Raw genomic sequence first — 20,667 nt, forward strand, 5'->3', positions numbered from 1 at the left:
TTTATTTCACTGTTGTAAACTAGTGATGGAACTAAGTTGCCTTTATTTTGCCTTAGGACAGGTGAGTACATTATGTGGTTGGTGTCTAAATGAGAGATCATGTATCTTAATTAAAAACTCTACCCAGGATTTGGTTACATTTTGATGAAGTATTATCATAGTGGCATAGGATCTACAGCTAGTGTGTAACAGCTCCAGACTGGAGGAAGGGTGTCTTTGTTTTAAGTATCCTTGATCATGAGGCTCAAATGGCAAAAATCTGGTAAGAAAGTTCAGGGCAGACTCCCTGACTGCTCTCAGATCTCTGTGCGGAAGGTTAGGGTGCTTCCTGCCATCTTGTTCTGGTAGTCCTTGTCAAATTCTTCATTTTGGGCCACAGTAAAATGGTTCTTCCAGTCTCCAGGCATCCCTGAAACAAGGCAAACTCTCAGTGATTGCTGCAGGAGTACAGGGAGAGGTAAGCATGCACCCTTAGGACCCCACCAAGAATGGGGAGAAACAGGCAACTTGCCTCTCAAAGGTTGTACAGTGGTGCTGCTGGAAAGAATAAATAATGGAGCATGAAACATTACTGGAAAATCTAAGCAGACCATGGGGACCACAGAGTTCCATTTGATGTCTTAGACTACAAAGCTTATCTACCTTTCCTCATAAAAGGGGAGATGGAGTGGTCCATAATGCTGGTGGGCCAAGTGGTATAGTTGGCCATTGGGTTTTGCTTCATTACATCAAAGGAGGTGTGATAGACGATTTTATTCAGAATTTCCTCTGATACGTCTTTCTCCAGGAACTTCAGTATCTTCTCAATTTCCCGCTTTGGGTCCTGTATGTGGAACAGTCACACCAAACAAATCATGTTGGGTCTCCCTTGGGGATGATGTTCCATTTGGACAGGATTTGGAGAGAAATGAGTTAAAGGATCAATTCAAACACATTTTAAAAATATTTCTGAAGTGACTCCTACTGCCAGGCACTGTACTGTCCCAGATACTGTAGCAACACAAAGATGAGGGCTGTCCCTGCCCTCAAGAGGCTTACCTTGAAGGAAAGGAATTAAACACAAACACAAACAACTGCACGGCTGGCTGAGAAAGTACATGCTGCCTGTGTACAGACAGAGTGCCAGGAGATTTGGTGGGAAGGAGCAACAATATCTCCTGGGGGAGAACAGGGAAGGCTGTGTGAAGGAGGAACAATGTTGGTGGTGAAGCATAGTATGACTAACTCTAGTATTTGGACTACAACAGATGGCAAAAAGAACCTATGAACTTAACAGAAGGTCACTAAGAGGAGGAATAAAAGGAATCTCAAGTCGACCCAGAAATATGAATCCTTATTTCTTGAATCTTTTTGATCAAAGAGATACAGAAAGAAAGAAAGCTATAGCTTTTGATTAAGTTTCTGAGGACACTTTAGATGCTGGTTTTGTAATTCCAGGATGCTGATGCACTGGGTCATGAGAGCGAATTTGTGCAGCCACTCATACACAATGGTTTGAAATTCAGAAATCAGTCCACTGTCCCAATACGTGGGACTAATCCTACCAGTGTTTATACAGATTAAACTTTGCTTTATAATGGGTTGAGGTGTGCAAGAGGGAGAAGGAAGCTAAATTTCTTGAACACAACTATGTACGCTTTACAAATATGATAGTGTAAATCTTTACAATGATCTCATGAGATAGACATGATACCATTTTGCAGATAAAGATATCTGGCTTGTAAGTGTCAGGATCCAACAGATTGATTCAACTATAAAGCGTGTGCTATTTGCTGAGGAAGAAGAATATTTTGAAAACTGTGAATTAAAGCAAAGCAAATTTAGAATGCCAAAAAAGTAGTTAGAGCTTTTGAGGATAAAACTGAGTTGCAAACAGTGTCATGGACTTGCACTGAAGGCTCTTCTGCAGGAAAGCCCATGCACTAGGGTTCTAAACAGGGATTGATGTATCCTAGGATGTGGGAGGATCTGATGGAGATGACACTGCCCTCACCTCCTTCATGTCCTCGTAGAAGAGGTAGAGAATGCGGTGCTGGTCTTTTGCATCCCACCATCCCTTTATGTGGTCATACCAGGAACCCCACAGCACTGAGGGGAAGGAGAGAGATGAGATGTCAATGCCAGCATGAAACTTGTAAAACAAATATGAATATTTCAAATAAAAGGGGACATTTAATAAATACAACCAGAAGACAAAGACCTTGAGCAGAATTCTTATTTGCAGAAGAGAGGGATTTTTTTTTAAATTAGGGTGATGATAAAAAGTATTCTGGATCCCTGGGTTTATATTTCCAGCCTTGAACTTATTACTCCATGAAAGATTGTCTTGTGGCCGGGGATTCAACACCTTTATTTTCCTTGCATCATCACATAGTGCATTGGTCAATATTACACAATAAATATTGTTTCTGAACAGGCTGATTTTAAAAAGAAGACTTTTACTGTGAAAAATTTATAAGTACTGGATATTTGGGAACCTTCACTCTCTTTGATGGTAAATAGAGAGGCTCACTGGGTATTTTCTGTTGTCTCTGCCAACTCCACTTTCCATCGTCTTGTGCTCTGCTTGGTGCCCTGCAAAGCAACCTGCATGGACTTTGTCAATGACCTCCTTTGTTCTCAGGATTACAGATGGACTGTGTCAGCAAGAGGTGTAGGAAGGCATTTAGAGGCAGAAGGAGAGGAGGACATTGTGTTTATTTACCTGATGCCCTTCCTGTTGGCTTACTGCTTCCCCCACCAAAGGCTTTAACTCCTGTCAAGGGGTCCTCTTCTGTCTCTGGAGAGATATGGCTCCCTGCTGGTACTCTCCCCAGAATACTGCACTAGCCCTTGTCAGTTTCCTTAAACTCTGTTATAGCCTTGTAAATAGTCTCTTTGTTAGAGTCTTCCCAGATGACGCAGTTTGAGTGCCATCTACTTCCTCACAAGACCTTGGTGGATACAGCCATTCAGTGAAAATTATCTTTCTTTCTGTTGTCAGCAGGTGAATGAATAAGGAAATATGAACTCACAGTTTTCTTCCACTCACCTTTTCCAGCTTTGAATGTCTCAACATATTCCTCCCATGTACCAGGGTCAGGCAACATTTTATTCATTCTTGAGAAATGATAGTAGGAGACCAGACAGTCCTTGGCATTTCTAGCCACATAGATAATCTGGAATCAGCCGGGAAGAGGAATGAGACGCAGAGAGTAAACAAGACAGAGAAATATCCTTATTCAGTGCAGAGGACCATAATCTTAGAAAGCCTCTTTGTAGAATCTTGGACTATCCTATTTGAATAATTGCATATTCATGCATTTTCTATGATCAAAGGTGACTATCCCTTCCAGTTTGTCTAGGTGCAGTTCGAATTTATAGCTGTGGTCTTAGCATGATCATTAAGAGCACCCCTTTTCTCTGATAGAAGTGTCCTGTTTGCATGGTGCATAATACATTCACCCTAACTGTGATATTTCTGGAGGTTAAGGAGGCTACCCATGTTGTCTTCATCCATTCAGGGTTCTATAACAAAATACCACATGCTGGGTGGTTCATAAACAACAAAAACTTATTTCTCACAGTTCTACAGGCTGGAGAATCCAAGATAAAGGTGCTGGCAGATTTGGTATATGGTGACAATCTGCTGCCTTGAGACAGCCATATGTTACAAATATGAATACCATTCATGAGGGCTCTCCACTCATGGCCTAATCTCCTTTCAAAAGTCCCACCTCCTAATATTATCACTGTTGAGGTGATAATATTTCACATATGAATTTTGAAGGGACAAATGTAGACGATAACATATGGTATATTTTTCAGTGTATGAAGGTTCCCCTTGGCTTTCACTAAGCAAGGAATCTAAAGTAGGTTCTAGGCTGGGAGGAGCTAAAGCAGCTAGCCATTTGGTTTAATTTCCATGGTACGAATCCCAGCCTTAGTGATAAATTATCACTCCTACATTCATTTGCTGATTAGGTTGAAGGACGCTTGAAGCAGTGCTAAGTCCATCTTTGGAACTGTGTGTGATGGTCTTCTCAGAGGGCAGGCATGGTCTGGTGAGAAGGAGCTGACTTCTTGACTTCTTGTCCTGGTGACCCCTTCCTCCCCTTGTTACTCTGGCTCCCATCCCATCCTACCCTGCTGTATGCAATCTTAGCAGGGCTTGGGAGGAACCATTCTCAGTGGTTTTTCAAGAATTTTTGTCCTGTGTCTCACTACGGAACTTCTGTGTCCAACACAACCAATCATCCAGCCCTATTTTACTCTAAATGAATTGCCCTAGGTTCTTGCTTTCCATCTTTGCTCACTCAGATGAACACAGTCCCAGCATGACTCTGTTTTTCTGCCCCCTTTCTTGCTGCTGGCTTTCTATCCAGCATTTATGAAAGCATTTATGGTGTCAAAAAGTATGATGCAAGTACAAAGTCTTATTATTATGTACGTATATTTTGTGTAATATTCCTTAACGCTTATGTTGCTTATTGCCTTCTAGGCCTAAATGGAAATGGGAAGTCCTAGGATAAACAGGGAACATATTCAAATGTACATTAGGTGTGGGATCCAATGTCAAATAAAATTTCTGAGAACCTCTTGATTCATCTGTATTAATTTCCAATTGCTGCTGTAACAAATTACCACAAATGGCTTAAAAGAATGTAGATTTATTCTCTCATTGTTCTGAAGGTCAGATTTCACTGGGCTAAAGTCAAAGTGTCAGCAAGGCTGGTTCCTTTAATGGCTCTGGGGAAATTCATTTTCTTGTTTTTAGTATCTAGAGGCCACCTGTACTCCGTGGCTCTTGACCCCTTCCTTGAATCACTCCAAATTCTTGCTTCAGTTGTCACAGCTCCTATTTTCTCCTCTGATATGCTTGTCTCCATCTTTTAAATACCCTTGTGCTGATATTTAAGACCAAAACAATCCAAGATAATCTCCCCATCTCAAGATCCTTAACTTAGTCACTTCTGTGTAGTCCATTTTGCAGTATATAGTAATACTCCCAGGTCTGGTGATTAGGATGTAGCTATCTTGGAGTGACTATTATTCAGCGTACCATACCATCATAAAATGAAAAACTTGGACTAAGTTCCCTATAGTCTTTTGCTACTCAAATAATTCACACCAAGTCTAAGTGGATAAATGGAAGTGCTGCCACTAAGATGTTTACATTATTTAGAAGACCCGATGTTACAAAAAGAAGATGTTAGTATGATGACTAACCAAGTGTTAGTGTGTCTTCTGACAATGAGTCTACAAGATTTGGAAATAATATTGGTTCTTGAGGAATAAAATTAACATACAATAAGGGAAGGTATTTATCTATGGGAATAAACGAAGAAGTTTTCACAAATCCAGGTGATCTGGGCATGATCTCAGGGAAGCAAATCAGCAAATTGGGGGAGCAAAGCAAGCAGATACTTGGAAAACTATTCAATTGTATTGTACCTTATTTGGAGATAGGAGATGGACAAAATGAAGAGCTAGTGAGTCATGGAAGCTCAGAACAAATAGGAAGTCAAAAGCAATCACTCGCATCATGTATCTGAGCACTGCACCAAGGAGAGATAGTCTTGGTTAGACTTGACCATTATGGTTTCCTTGGTAAATTTAGTCTAGAAGGTTGAAAGACTGCAACTGTCATAGCTGAAAAACACTTTTTAACATCAACTCACTTTCTCAACAATCTTCAGACAACTGTGTTTACAAAGCAGCTTGCCCACCAGGAGATGATGTGCTGGTCTAGCTGATATAAGCATTTGGTTCTGCTGAGTGGCTATACTTTTCATTGCAAATGTATAAGTTGATATTTTGTTTATATTACACATTTCATTAATTTAAGACTAACTTATAAAGCAGAAATCAAAAGGAAACCCTGCTACACTCAATGTACACTGCACTTATAGGATCTGAATTAGAAAGTGTCAAAATAAAAAAATATTTTTTGAAAATGAAGGAAATAAAGGTCTAACAGTACCTAGGATCTTGCTTCATGAGATATGCTTTCTGAGAGTCTGTTGATCTCTCAGTTAGCATTAAGGGTGGGCCAGACCAAAATAAGACAAAATCATATTTCTCATCCTGAAAAGAAGAGGAGCAGATTTTGGATACCAAGGTGTACATAATCTCATCAGGGCAGCCAAATGGTGGCCATGAACATGGGCTGTTCAGATCTCTGGATATGGAAAGTAAGTGATGGATGACCTCAGGTGCTGTATTCTGAATCCACTACCATGTTCTTTATAAGACCACATTTCCAAACGGCTACTCTTGGCTAATGAGTAAGCACAGCAGGCATGCTAAGGCAGGCTTAGTCTATGAGATATGGGACTCTCTGATGGTTGACTTTGGCTGGATGACTCCCCATCAGCTTGGATGAATCATGACTCATGACTGTAGTGTGAGTCTTCAACTCTCCTTCCTTGCCTCTCCTTCATAGGGATCAGACTTGCATCATGGTCTTATTGCTGTCCATACTTGTTTGTCTTACTCCTCTTTTCACAGGTTTTCCTCTAAATAGTTCGCTTTCAGGTCTGACTCTGCCAGCTCCTTAGAGGACACAATCTAAGAGATCACTCTTCCTCAGGAAATACCTGCTTTGTTTCATTGATCACCTTCTTTGAATGTGGCTTAGATGGCAGATGGTCAGAATAATTTTGTCTGAAAATTTCCCAACATGTACCCCAAAATAGTATTTTGAAGGAAGATGAATCCAGAATGGAGTGTGTGGGAATGTGGGGTAATGCCATCATCTGCCCTATGGCTCCACTGGCTGTCTTTCTTTTAGTATCTTTGACTGTTTCTACTTGGAGACATTATTTGGCCATGCCAATCAAACTCAGTTTGAAGAGTTGGCTCTTCTTACCTTTGAATTTTCTTTCCAGAAGGAAGGTGGTAGCATCTGAACAGGCAGATGAGTCTTCAGAGTTCTAGGAGAAGGCATCTTGTTAGCCAGATCCAGACCTGGGAAATAAGGCCACACCATTCAGCCAAATATTTCTCATCAGCTGCATAGATTTAATATTACTACTGTGCCAATCATTTGAAATCAGATTGACCCAATAGTCAGCTCTCTAAAATAATACTTTTTATGCCTATGTTTCCTTTTTGATGACAACTTTACTGCTCCTTCTGGTAGAGGAAAGCACTGATGAAATATTGAAAACTATGGAGGCACATTACTTCCCTTGCTTGTTGGGCATTGGTGCGTACTTGTGTGGGCAGATAAAGATGTTTGAGGTTGGTGAGAACAGCTCTATAATAGCCCCAGTAGCTCTAAAGCATGCTAGATTTTCTTTCAACTTTTACTTTCAAGGACAAGAACCACAACAGCTATCAGACATGTGCAAGCATTGTGCTGGGAAGTATTTTTAGTTGAAAAACTACCTTATAGTGATCAAGTCATTTTTCCAAGTTAGTAAATGTGAAAGCCAGGATTAGAAATCAGTGAGTCTATGAGTGTGGAGAGTCAAGGAAGAGAAACTTTGTGACAAACAGTAGAGAGGCAAGAAAGACTTAGATAAAGTATAGACAAAATCATTCCTGGAAATAGAAAATCCAACACTAACTGTTAAAATGCTGAATATAGGCTGGATGTAGCCATGTGCAGCACCAGCCTCCGGGGAGAGGCTTGCAAGTAAAGCATAAGTGTGAGTAATGGAGAAGGTAGCTTCTGGTGGAGAATGAGATATGTAAGGAAAGGGAGGTTCTCCTTGGTGGCACAGCAGTAAAGGGATAGAAGGAAGCAAGAGGAAGAAAATTAAAGTAAAAATTTTGCATAAAAGAGAGAAAAAAAGCATGCCAATTTCTTCTCCTCCCCACTAACCAGTACTAAATACTTATAAACAAAACTGCACAGAAGAAAATAGAACAGACAGAAGAGGATGTTTTCAAGCTAGAAACTATGTTCATGAAGTATATAAAAATAGAAAAAAACCCACAGATTTCACTGACACAAAGCTATTACAAAGATTGAGTCAAATAAAAAAATAAATCAAATCCCCACAAAATCAACTACAAAGCTGAAAATGAAAATGCAACATTTTAAACTAAATTAAATATCTTGAAACAAACATTTGAGAATACAAAAGTAAAATCTGAAATCAGAAGTACAAAAAGTAAGGAAGAACATGGACAAAAAAGGAAAGTGAAAAAGATTTTATTGAACTCAACAAAGAAGTAGAAGAAAAAGGCAAAATAACATTAAAAATTAAATTATAAAGTGGATAATGTGGAATAGACTTAAGTGAAAATATAAATGCTGTTGATGAAAAGCACTAAAACAATTAAGACAATGACACAAGAGAAAGAAAGAAGTAAAAAGGTTCAGAGAGCAAGTGGCTGACATTGAAGACAGGTAAAGAAGGTCTAACACTAGTAGAAGTTGGAGTCCCTGAGAATAAAATGAAAACAGTGGAATAACACTAGTATTTAAACCTGTAATCTGAAACAGTTTTCTGGAGAAAAAGACTGGAATTTATGTGTTAACCATGGGATATCGGGAAAGTTGATTCATAATGATCAACTCTGAAATATATGGTAAAATTATTATATTTTATGATTAAAAAAATTCATGCCTCATGCAAAAGAAGAAATAATCCTTAAGGTCAATAGAACCAAATTGGCATCAGACTCCTGAAAACATCATCAAAAGCAAGGAAACTGTTGATCAGCATTTTAAAGAAATTAAGGACAGAAAATGTGAACAAAAGTTGTTATCCCCAGGCAGGCTGTGCTTCAAGTATCAAGGATAGACAAAAAAAGGTTTAAATGTGCAAGGACTAGGGAATACAATACACATGTGCCTTTCCTGATGAATTAGCTAGAATAGGTTCCATTCAATCAATAAATGATTTGGAAATCTTTGCAAAAAGGATCGATGGTGAATATTTCACATTATATAATATTACAACTAAATTAATGAGGGTAGATCGAGAGTAGAAGAATAATGTGTAAACCTTATAGGTTCCCACAAAGTAGTAATAATACAACTTAATATTTGAAATATTATTATTTGCTATTGTATAATTAATAGGAGGAGTCACAGGATTCCTTTGAAACCAGCAGATCAGATAGTAAAATGTTAAGTAAGAGAAAGGAGGAATTAAGGTTTTGTAAAGGGTAATAATACACAAGTAACCACTATGATGAAAGTAAAAACTTTTCTAAATACCAAATACACCTTCAAAACAAACAATCCCCCACTTTTTTTTAAAAACAAAAAGGAAAATAAAAAGGACACATTAAATAGGGAAAGAAACACAGTAAATATTACTTATTACCACAGTAATTTGAACAAATGATGATATGACATAATTGTGACCAAGCATACCAGTCATATCAATAAATGTGAGTGGCTTAAATAACCTATTAATATTTTTCAAATTGGCTTGTAAAGGAAAACCTAACTATATGCATTATACAAGTGAATACCTGGAAACACAATAATTAATATAAGGTAAAAATAAAAGAATGGATAAAGATATATAAAACACAATGAAAACTATAAGAAAGCAAGGATTGTGGAGAGCAAGATGATGAATAGAAGGCTCCACTGATCATGCCACCTCTCTGCCCACTCTGCTGTACAAGGAATGCCACCTTAATAACTATCTACACCAAAGAAGCTCCTTCATAAGAACCAAAAATCAGATGAGCACTCACAGTACTTGGTTTTAACTTTGTATCCCTGAAAGAGTCACCGAAGAAGTTAAAAAAAAACATGACTCTTGAATTGCCAACAACACCCCTCCTTCTCCCCCATGAAGTGGCAGCGTGGTGCTGAGAGCGTTTCTGTGCACTGGGGTAGGGAGAGCTCAGCAATTGTGAGGCATTGAACTCAGTGCTGTCTACTTACAGCAGAAAGCAAAACTGGACCAAGCTCAGCAGGTGCCTGCCCACGGAGGGGGCATTTAAACCAGCCCTAATAAGAGGGGAATCACTGATTCCAGTGGTTGGAATTTGAGTTCTTGCAAGCTTTGAGGTCCAAAGTGCTTTGGGGCTATAAATAAACTCAAAAGGCAGTCTAGGCGACAAGGACTGCCACTCCTAGGACAGTCCTAGTGCTGAACTGGGCTCAGAGACAATGGACTGGTCAGGGTTCAAGACCTACTGAGACACCAGCGGGTGTGGCTAAGGGAGTCCTGGCATCATCCCTCCCCTATTTCCAGGCCGCACAACTCATAGGCCCAAAAGAGATCTGTTACTTCCATCTGAGGAGAGAAGTGGGAAGAGTGGGGTGGAGTTTGTCTTGCATCTTGGATACCAGCTCAGTCACAGCAGGATAAGGCACAGGTCAGAGTTTTGAGGCTTCCCTTCCAGGACCTAGACACACAGACATTTCCAGGACCTAGACACACAGACCTCCCAGACATTTCTAGACACACTTTGGGCCAGAAGGGAATCCGCTGTCTTAAAGGGAAGGATCTTTAAGAATGAGTCCTGGCCAGGCATGGTGGCTCACGCCTGTAATCCTAGCACTTTGGGAGACTGAGGCAAGTGGATCACAAGGTCAGGAGTTTGAGACCAGCCTGGCCAATATAGTGAAACACCATCTCTACTAAAAATACAAAAATTAACTGGGCGTGGTGGCATGCACATGTAATCTCAGCTACTTGGGAGGCTGAGGCAGGAGAATCACTTGAACCTGGGAGGCAGAGGTTGCAGTGAAACAAGATTGCATCTTTGCACCACTCCAGACTGGTTGACAGAGTGAGAGTCTGTCTCAAAAAAAAAAAAAAAAAAAAGAGTCCTGACAGCATTCATCACCTGCTAACTGAAAAGTCCTTGGGTCCTGAATAACCAACAGCAACATTCAGGTACTATGTTGAGGGCCTTGAGTGAGACCTTGAGATATGCTGGCTTCAGGTACCAGGTTGGCCACAGTGGGCCACAGCACCAAGTAGGCTCTTGGAGACTCTGATTCCAGAACTTGGCTCTTGGATGACATTTCTGAACCTTTCCTGGGGCAGAGGGGAGACCACTTCCCTGATGGGTGTGTCCCAGGCCAGGCAACATTCACCACAAGCTGAAGAGCCCTTGGGCCTTAAGGGAACATCAGTGGTAGTCTGGCAGCACTCCCTATGGGCCTGTGGTGGTGGCGGCCCTGGGATGAGGCTCCTCTGCCTTTGGAAAGCAGAAGGAAGAGTGGGCAGGACTACATCTTGTGGTTTGAATGCTGGTTTAGTCACAGTACAGTAGAATACCAGGCTGACTTCTGAGGTTTTTGACTGTAGTCTCTGGCTCCCAGATGGCACCTCTGGAGCATGTGGGAACTCATGATGAAAATCCTCAAAAAACAGGCTATAGAAGAAACATACCTCAACATAAAAAAAGCCATATATGACAGATCCACAGCTAGTATCATACTGAATGGGGAAAAACTGAAAGCCTTTGCTCTAAAATCTAGAACATGACAAGGATGCCACTGTCACCACGGTTATTCAATACAGTACTAGAAGTCTCAGCTAGAACAATCAGAGAAGAGAAGGAAATAAAAGACATCCAAATTAGAAAGGAAGAAGTTAAATTATCCTTGTTTGCAGATGATACAATCTTATATTTGGAAAATCCTAAAGACTCCACAGAAAAACTATTAGAGCTGATAAAAAAAATTTGGTAACACAGCAGGATACAAAATTAACATACAAAAATAAGTAGCATTTCTATATGACAACAGTAAATGATCTGAAAAAGAAATTTTAAAAGTACTCCTGATTATAATAACTACAAATAAAATTAAATACCTAGGAATTAACTTTATCAAATAACTGAAAGATCTTTATAATAAAAACTATAAAACACTGATGAAAGAAGTTGAAGAGGACACCAAAAAATGGAAAGATATTCTGTGTCCCTGAACTGGAAGAATCAATATTGTTAAAATGATCGTACTACCCAAAGCAATCTATATATATAATGTAATCTCTATCAAAATACTGATGACTTTTTTTTTCACAGAAATAGAATAAACAATCCTAAAATTTACATGGAACCACAAAAGACCGAGAATAGCCAAGGCTATCCTAAGCAAAATGAACAAAACTGGAGGAATCACATTACCTGACTTCAAATAACCAAAGCACCATGGTACTAGCAGAAAAACAGGCACACAGATCAATGGAATGGAATAGAGAACCCAGAAACAAATCCACACTCTTATAGTGAACCATTTTTGACAAAGGTGCCAAGAATATACACTGGGGAAAAGACAGTCTCTTCAAAAAATGGTGCTTGGGAAAACTGGGTATCAGTAAGCAGAAAAATGAAACTAGACCTCTATCTCTCACTGTATACAAAAATGAAATAAAAATGAATTAAAGACTTAAACCTAAGACCTCAAACTATGAAACTACTATAAGAAAACACTGGGAAAACTCTTCAGGACATTGGTCTGGGCAAAAATATCTTGAGTAATACCCCACAAGCACAGGCAACAGAAGCCAAAATGGACGAATGGGATCACGTCGAGGTAAAAAGGTCCTGCAATGCTAACAATACAACCGACAAAGTGAAGAGACAATCCACAGAATGGGAGAAAATATTTGCAAACTACCCATTTGACAAGGGATTAATAACCAGAATATATAAGGAGCTTAAACAACTGCATGGGAAAAAATCCAATAATCCAATCAAAAATGGGTTTGAATAGATATTTCTGAAAAGAAGACAAACAAATGGCAAACAGGCATATGAAAAGGTGCACAACATCGTTGATCATCAGAGAAATCCAAATCGAAACTACAGTGAAATATCATTTCATCCTAGTAAAAATGGCTTATATCCAAAAGGCAATAAACAATGCTGGTGAGGATGCAGAAAAAAGGGAACTTTTCTACACTGTTGTTGGCAATGTAAATTAGTACAACCACTATAAAGAACACTTTGGAGATTCCTCAAAAAGCTAAATATAGAGCTACCATAGGATCCAGCAATCCCACTGCTGGGTATATACCCAAAAGAAAGGAAATCAGGGCCGGGCGCGGTGGCTCAAGCCTGTAATCCCAGCACTTTGGGAGGCCGAGACGGGCGGATCACGAGGTCAGGAGATCGAGACCATCCTGGCTAACACGGTGAAACCCCATCTCTACTAAAAACTACAAAAAAAAAAAAAAAAAAAAAAAAAAAACTAGCCGGCGAGGTGGCGGCGCCTGTAGTCCCAGCTACTCGGGAGGCTGAGGCAGGAGAATGGCCTGAACCCGGGAGGCGGAGCTTGCAGTGAGCTGAGATCCGGCCACAGCACTCCAGCCTGGGTGACAGAGCGAGACTCCGTCTAAAAAAAAAAAAAAAGAAAGGAAATCAGTATATCAAAGAATTATTTGCAGTCTCATGTTTGTTGTAGCACTGTTCACAATAGCCAAGATTTGGAAGCAAGCTAAGTCTCCATCAGATGAATGGACACACACACTTTGGGCCAGAAGGGAATTTGCTGTATTAAAGGGAGTATTATTCAGCCATAAAAAAAAGATCCTGTCATTTGCAACAACATGGATGGAACTGGAGATCATTGTATGAAGCGAAATAAGCTAGGCACAAAAAGACAAACATTGCATGTTCTCACTAAAAATCTAAACAATTGAACTCATGGAGATGGTTACCAGAAGCTGGGAATGGTAGTGTGGGTGTGTGTGAGGGATGTGGGGATGGTTAACGGGTACAAAAATTAGTTAGAAAGAATTAATAAGACCTACTATTTGTTAGCACAACAGAGTGACTATAGTCAATGATAATTTAATTATAAATTTAAAAATAACTAAAAGAGTATAGTTGGATTGTTTGTAAAACGAAGCATAAGTGCCTGCAGTGATGGATAGCCCATCCTCCATGATGTAATTATTATGCACTGTATGCCTGTATTGACATCTTATGTATCCTGTAAATACATACATTTACTATGAACCTACAAATGTTAAAAATTAAAAAAGAAAGCAAGGATTGTGATGCTATAAGATAAATTAGAATTCAACCCCAAATATGTATGACACAAAGAAGAAACTTCATAATGTGAAAGATTCCATTATACTAATAAAATATAGTAATCATGGATATCTATGTACCACATAATCAAGTAACCACTTACACAAAACAGAAACCACAGCAGATGCAAACATAACACATTAATAATAGGATATTTTAACTTTCAGTGCAAAATAAGTTAACTGGAAAAAAAGAGAAGAATACAGAGAATTTAAACAACATAATATATTAAATCTTTTGGGTAATAGAGAATATACTTTCTTCTCAAGCAAACATAGAAAATTCACAAAATAATTATATATTAAGGCACAAGTAAAACATCAGTAGATTTCATAGCATTGACATTTTATCCCAATGCAATAAAACTAGAAATCAAAAACAAAGACAAAAACCAAAGAAGCACTTTCATCTGGAAATTAAAAACTTCTACTAAACACCTCTGGTATAAAATTACAAAAATTCTGAAAAATGTAGTGAAATTAAATGTAACAAAACACTACATATTAAAAACAAGTACATTTAACATGATGATCAGACAAAAATTGATAACCCTAAACAAAGAATGAGTTTAAATACATTAATTGAATTCCCAAGTCAAAAAAATATTTGACTAATTGCAACCGTGGTTTATTATTAAAAACTCTGAGAAAACAAGGAATAAAAAGAAACTTCTTCAGTCTGATAAATGGTATCTAAAAAAATCTGCATCTAATATTATACTTAATGATGAAAGAATGAATCTTTTTCCACTACGATTAGAGACAAGGCAAGAATTTTGCTCTAATTATTTCTATTGAACACTGCACTGGAGACTCCAGATGATAGTGAAATAAGGCAAGAAAAAGAAATAATAGAAATCAAGACTAGAAAGCAAGAAGTAAAATTGTCTTCATTCAAAGAAGACATCATTGTCTGTGTAGAAAATCCACTATCCAATTGAAAAGTACAAAAAATCTAGAACTAATAAGTCAAGTTGCAAGATACAAGGGCAAACAAAAAATCAGTATATTTTAACATATCAGCAACATATAAATTAAAATATAACAATATTAAAATATATTTTAACAAAATAATAAAAAATGCTTATGATTAAAGTTGACTAAAGATGTGACAGATATAATGAAAGCTATAAATCATTACTGAGTGATATTTAAAACGTTCTAAATAATTGGAGACATAAAGCACTTTCATAGGCCAGAAAAGCCAATTTTGTTAGGATATTAATTCTTTCCAAACAGATGTATAGATTTAATGCAATGCCAACCAAAACATGAGGAGGTTTTTGGTTCTGTTTGTTGGTTTTAGTAGCAACTGACAACTTGATTATAGAATTTATATGAAAATGCAAAGATCCTAGAATAGCTAAAGCAAAAAAAAAAAAAAGAGAGAAAGAAATGGGAGGTCTTATTTCTACTTAACTTCAAAACTTATTATAAGACTATAGGAATTATTATAAAACAGTGTAATATTGGCATAAAGACTGATACATCAAGGAGAGAAGCAGAATAGAAAATCCAGAAATATACCCATACATAAACAGTTAATTAATTTTGGCAAAAGGGTCAAGACAATTCAATGGGGGGAAAGATTAAAAAATATTTTTCAATAAGTGTTGCTGAAATAATTGTCCCAATCAATAATAGGGCTTCAATACATATTAGGTATTATTATTTTACAAATGAAGAAAAATTAAGCTTTGAAATGCTTAATGACTTGCTCAAGGTACCCAGATAAAAAAATCCATACCAGCATTTGAAGCTCGACTGTATGATTTTAATGTCTATGCCTTCTCAACAAAGGCTTGTCTTCTACTGTGAAAACTACTATTTATTACAATTGGCTTTATAAAAACATGTCCTTTATTCCCAACTTGATTACAGACTCTTCAAGGGTGCCTTCTATATCTTGCATTTCTTAGTATATTTGGTGTAAAGTGTAATCATTTATGGCAGTACTTTTCTCCCCAGGTATTTTGACATGAACCCCCTTTGAACTCCTTGCCAGTTCCTTATGGACATAGTTTCTAAAAGGCTAACTGCAGAAATGATTTTCCTCTTAGGTGAAAACTGACCCAGTACAGTGGTTCCAACCCCGTAGGTCTCACTCGGGCAAACTTACCTGAGTTGAGGGGTGGGGGCAGTGTCCACTCGATGAAAGGATGGCGGTCAAAGGTGTTGGCCCTCTGGCACTTCTGCACATCCCCATCATTTTGGATCATGTCCACAATCTCCTGTGTCCAGGTTGTGCCTAGAAGCATTGGTTATTCTCATCTTCACCTATTCGTGGCACAATTTAATTCTATTTTCATGGTTACTCATGTATTTAGTTAATCTCCCAATTGCTGAGTGTTGAGCAGGATCAGCTCACCCGCCCTCTCTTCCACATGAACCCCAAGGTGAGTGGGGCTTTCGCATACCACCCAGAGTGGGTGGGGGCTCTCCTCTGAGCACCAGCCCCTGTCTGTGCTCTTTGATTGTCATGGTCTGCTTATATATTGCTTCCTTGCCACTAAGAGCTCTTTGGAGGTAAGGACTCAATTTTTTTTCCTTTGTTCCTAGTACATACCATGGGGCTTTGCACCTAATGAATATAGCTTCATGGTTGAATATTGAAGCAAATGAAAGTAGGGAGATACAAAGATGAATTAGCCATTATATCTGCTTTAACAAGCTTACAATATTTTGGGAGGAGATAAGATGTGACAGAGAGTGCTTCTTGCCATAGCTAGTATGCATTCTTCCCTTCCCTTTCAAATTAATAGATTCTCAGTTTTTAGCTTGGCATATAGCTGTTGGGCTTAAAGGTTATATTTTCTACTATTTCTTGCAGATAAATGTGGCCATGCCAGTAAATTCTGGGAACCTGTCGTGAAAGGAAAGGGCATGACCTTATTCATTCCTTCCTACCTCCTTGCTGGTATTTGGAATGTGCCTGTGGTGGTTGGAGCCCCAGCAGTCATACTGGACCATAAACTCAAAAGCCACACCTGAGGATGGTGGAGCAGAAAGCTAGAAGGAACCAGGGTGGCTCATGACCAAGGCAGCCGCTATTTCAGCCCCAGGCTACCAGCCTCCTGACTGCTTTTCTCTTTGTGTTATTTTGGGTTTTCTAACACTTGTAGTCAAATAGAATCTTAACTGATAGAGAAGAGGCCTGTAAATGGACGTGTGGGTAGGCAAAAAGATGGACTGAAGCAGAGAGAGCTAATTGTCCACCAAATATCCATTTTCTTCTTGCTACTTTTGATGGTTCTGTGGCTTGCAGCCAAACCTGATGCTAACTGAAGCATGAGTCACATGCAGATAAACGAAAGAGAAACTGTTCCAGGAAGGGCTGTAAAGATGTGTAAAGTGCTCTAGGAGTTCACAGGAGGGCGGACTCACTGCGAAAAGGGTCAGTAGGGCTCAGTGGAGGAAGGGAATGGTAGCTCTGAAATGAAGGGCTGAAGTGGGAATAGAATGTCCATGTTAACAAAGGAGGCACAGCATCCTAGGTGAGGAGCCTCAGGAGCTAAGACAAAGGCATGCATATTCCACACTGGGGAGGAAGGAGGGCTTGCAGGAAGTTGAGAGGTGCTGGGAGAGATGGGGGAGTAAGACTGGGGAAGCACTGAGGCCTTGGGATGGAGGGCCTTGGTCCCATGCAAACTGAAACAAAATTTCTGCCCTTAGGTAATACAGGTTTACCTTCACATCTGGACAAAGAGAAGTCTCCAATGCAAATCAAACAGAAAGGAGATTCTAGAGAAACTGAAACTTAACTTAATAGCAAGCCCCTACCTAAGTTTATTAAGAAAGCCCTGGCCAGCCAATGCTGAGTTAGTAAGAAGGCAGTGAGGCTAAGGAGGGGAGTTTGGAGCCAAAGAGGACAGAAACACATTTCCATGAACTGTGGTGAAGGGACCCTTTTCTGAAATCTTTCTGGTTATGGATATCTAGTGTTCTTCATGTTCAGTCAAGTGGCCACTGACTTTCCCAAACTCATTAAAGTCCTTTACCTCACTTGGTCACACTGCCTGAAATTATATATTCAGATAACATGGGGGATTATGAGTCATCCTCACAGTCTTGCTGGTGGTGATGTTCCCATTCCTCCAACCTGCACAAGCCTAGGACACTCTTTGCCATTTCTGACTCTTGCTTTTCCCACAAACTCCTCTTCCTTTCGTAAGATTCTGGTAAATGCCACCTTCCCTTTCTCACATCTTCCCCATCATGCTCACATACATTTTGGCCCCAACTCTATCAGTGCTTTTTATAGTGGGGTGAAAGCATTCAGTTCCACATCTGTCTCCACTGGGAGGAGCTTCTTAAGGGCAAGAACTGTGGTTAATTCCAGGAGGGCTTAGCAGATGGGAGCAGGGACTGGCTGGCCGGCAAGTTTACTGTAAGAACCTCTGTGCTCTTTGTAATTCCTTCAGTCCTTTGGGGATTTGGGATTCTGGCAGTCTCTTTTACAGGGACCAAATAAAAGGAAGATCTTGGACTGTAGAGGATTGGAGATCATGAGCAAGTCTAGTTTTCATTTTTTTCCAGGGCCAGCACTGGTGACAACCTGTATTTTTAAATTGGGAAACTCACCCCAGGTGTCAGTGCTCTGCTAAATCTGCCTTTCCTGCCATTTCCTTATACCCACCTGCCTTTGCATAGGTTGCAATGAGGAGATCATCAGGTTTTGCTTGGAAATTCCAGATTTTGTCCCAATTATCACTAATCATTTTGGCCATGAGGATTCCATTCACTTCTCTAGTTTCTGGGTGTAGAAATTTTTCCTCCAGCTGAAGCTCTTTCATCTTTTCCAAGGACATCTTACTGGGAGGACTTGACAGCTGCTTAAAACAAAGGTGTGCTGTATCATTTCTAATACTTAGAACAGTCAGTCCTTTTTTAAAAAAAGATTATTGACTGAGTCAGTCAGAAGAGACATCTGGTGGGAATTTATTACTGTGTTTCATGTTAATTTAAGTGAGAGAAGTAAAAACCATGGGAGCCTGAGCATTACAAATAGCTTTGTTTCCGGGTAAAGAAAGATGGTAAAGAAATAAGTGCACCTCTGATGAGGATGGATGCTAGGGAGGACCACAAACCTGGGAGATTTTTTAGCCAGGAACTGGTTTGTGTTAGCTCACCAGCGATGCCTGAGGTCTGAGCCACAAGCAGAGGCCCCGGCGTGGAGCCCAGGGACAGAGACGCCACTCAGTTCACAGACTTGTCAAGTTTGAGCAAGGAAAGGAAGGCTCTCAGGCAGTCAGTGCTTAGACTGGTTGGGTGCAAACCAGTACTGAAGCAGGCTGGGGGTGGGCCCTCTAGATTGCATCTGACCCAGTCTACTACAGAGCTGGGAGAAGGTACAGAACAGGCTTCATTAACTCATGTTGGGTCTCTATAAGACAGTGATCTTCAGAAGGTTTCAGTCTGGCAGTCTGGGTTACGTAGAAATTTCCCTGCACGTTTACAACTCTGGATCTCACAGCCTGCCCAAATCTCTGCGGAAGAGCAATATGGCAGCTATGGAAGGACTTCACTTTGCTGGGGGAGGAACTCTAACTAGCTTGGGATGTCATCATTGTCCCCAGAGTAGTTCACTTTAGTTCACTATAGTGAATCTTAGTATATACTTATTAATGTTTCATATAAAAATAATTTCCTTCTACCCAGAAGGTGCAAGTACAATTGATGCTTCAGGCCAGGTGCAGTGGCTCATGCCTGTATGGGAGGCCGAGGTGGGTGGATCACAAGGTCAGGAGTTCGAGACCAGCCTGGCCAATATGGTGAAACCCTGTCTCTACTAAATATACAAAAATTAGCCAGTCTTGGTGATATGCACCTGTAATCCCAGCTACTTGGGAGGCTGAGACAGAAGAATTGCTTGAACACGGGAGGCAGAGGTTGCAGTGATTCAAGATTGCACCACTATACTCCAGCCTGGGTGACAGAGTGAGATTCCATCTCAAAAGAAGAAAAAAAAAATTGACGTTTCAGAAATATGTAATGTGCTTCCAGCACACATATTTTCTGTGGCATTCATGATCTCATTTAAGAACAAAATTAATGGGTTTCCAGTACCTAGTAGGATAGCTTTAATAGGGCCATGGAGATGTAGGTCTTAAAGGAGCAATTGCAAAGGTGGAGAGTTTCTGCAGGCCAATGGAGTCAATCACGGCAGGTGTTAACACTGTACCTGGTAGTGCTACTGCTTCCTCCTAAATGGAAGACATGTTCTAATGAGTTATTTTAGAAGTTGTTCTAAGTTTGGGTAGATTTTAGAGATATTAAAAAGATGGCATGATTTTCCAAGTGTGCAGAAGTGTGATCTATAAACTATTCCAAAGGAAGCCTCAAAGAAGAGATAATCTGGTCCTTGATGGGCATTCCTTTTCATCTCCTGTCACTCCCTTGCCCCCATGACCTGTGTTTTCTCGACGTTGAACTGACTTCAATCTCCTGAACAACCTTAGACTTTTCATGACCCTGTTTTGTGTCTTTATGCCCATGCTCCTAGGTAATCAATCTTCAACCCGTTCTTTAAAACACTCTAAAATGTAACATTCTTTAAAACACTCTAAAATGTAACTCTACTAAACTTTGACCATATGTCGTTTAATGCATGGTTATCATTTGGAAAAATCTCTATTTCCAGTTTAGACACTATGTTCTTGAAGATAAAGGATTAAGTCATTTATTTAGCTCAAAAAAAAAAGTAAAATAG

At 39.5% G+C, this 20,667-nt stretch overlaps 1 protein-coding gene across 1 annotated transcript; it reads right to left on the minus strand.

Annotated features, from left to right (window-relative positions):
* On the minus strand, nt 1-19,162 carry LOC117062249 (sulfotransferase 1C1). Its single transcript, XM_033175548.1, has 7 exons — nt 18,595-19,162; nt 16,078-16,206; nt 6,851-6,948; nt 3,032-3,158; nt 1,994-2,088; nt 643-823; nt 1-409 (listed from the first exon to the last, which is right to left on the minus strand). The coding sequence occupies exons 1-7, from the start codon at nt 18,764-18,766 to the stop codon at nt 297-299; spliced, it is 915 nt and encodes a 304-aa protein (XP_033031439.1). The 5' UTR covers nt 18,767-19,162; the 3' UTR covers nt 1-296.
* Nucleotides 19,163-20,667: the final 1,505 nt, after the last annotated feature.

This window comes from Trachypithecus francoisi, unplaced genomic scaffold (assembly GCF_009764315.1).
Source record: "Trachypithecus francoisi isolate TF-2019V2 unplaced genomic scaffold, Tfra_2.0 Lachesis_group17, whole genome shotgun sequence".
NCBI classification, from domain to species: Eukaryota; Metazoa; Chordata; class Mammalia; order Primates; family Cercopithecidae; genus Trachypithecus; species Trachypithecus francoisi.

Excerpts from the sequence above, each read along its gene's own strand:
- LOC117062249 (XM_033175548.1), bottom strand. The coding sequence starts at position 18,766 with ATGTCCTTGGAAAAGATGAAAGAGCTTCAGCTGGAGGAAAAATTTCTA. Across the intron at positions 16,207-18,594 it reads TGCAACCTATGCAAAGGCAG|GCACAACCTGGACACAGGAG; the intron begins GTGGGTATAAGG and ends CAATGCTTCTAG. Across the intron at positions 6,949-16,077 it reads GCCCCCACCCCTCAACTCAG|GTCTGGATCTGGCTAACAAG; the intron begins GTAAGTTTGCCC and ends CTTATTTCCCAG.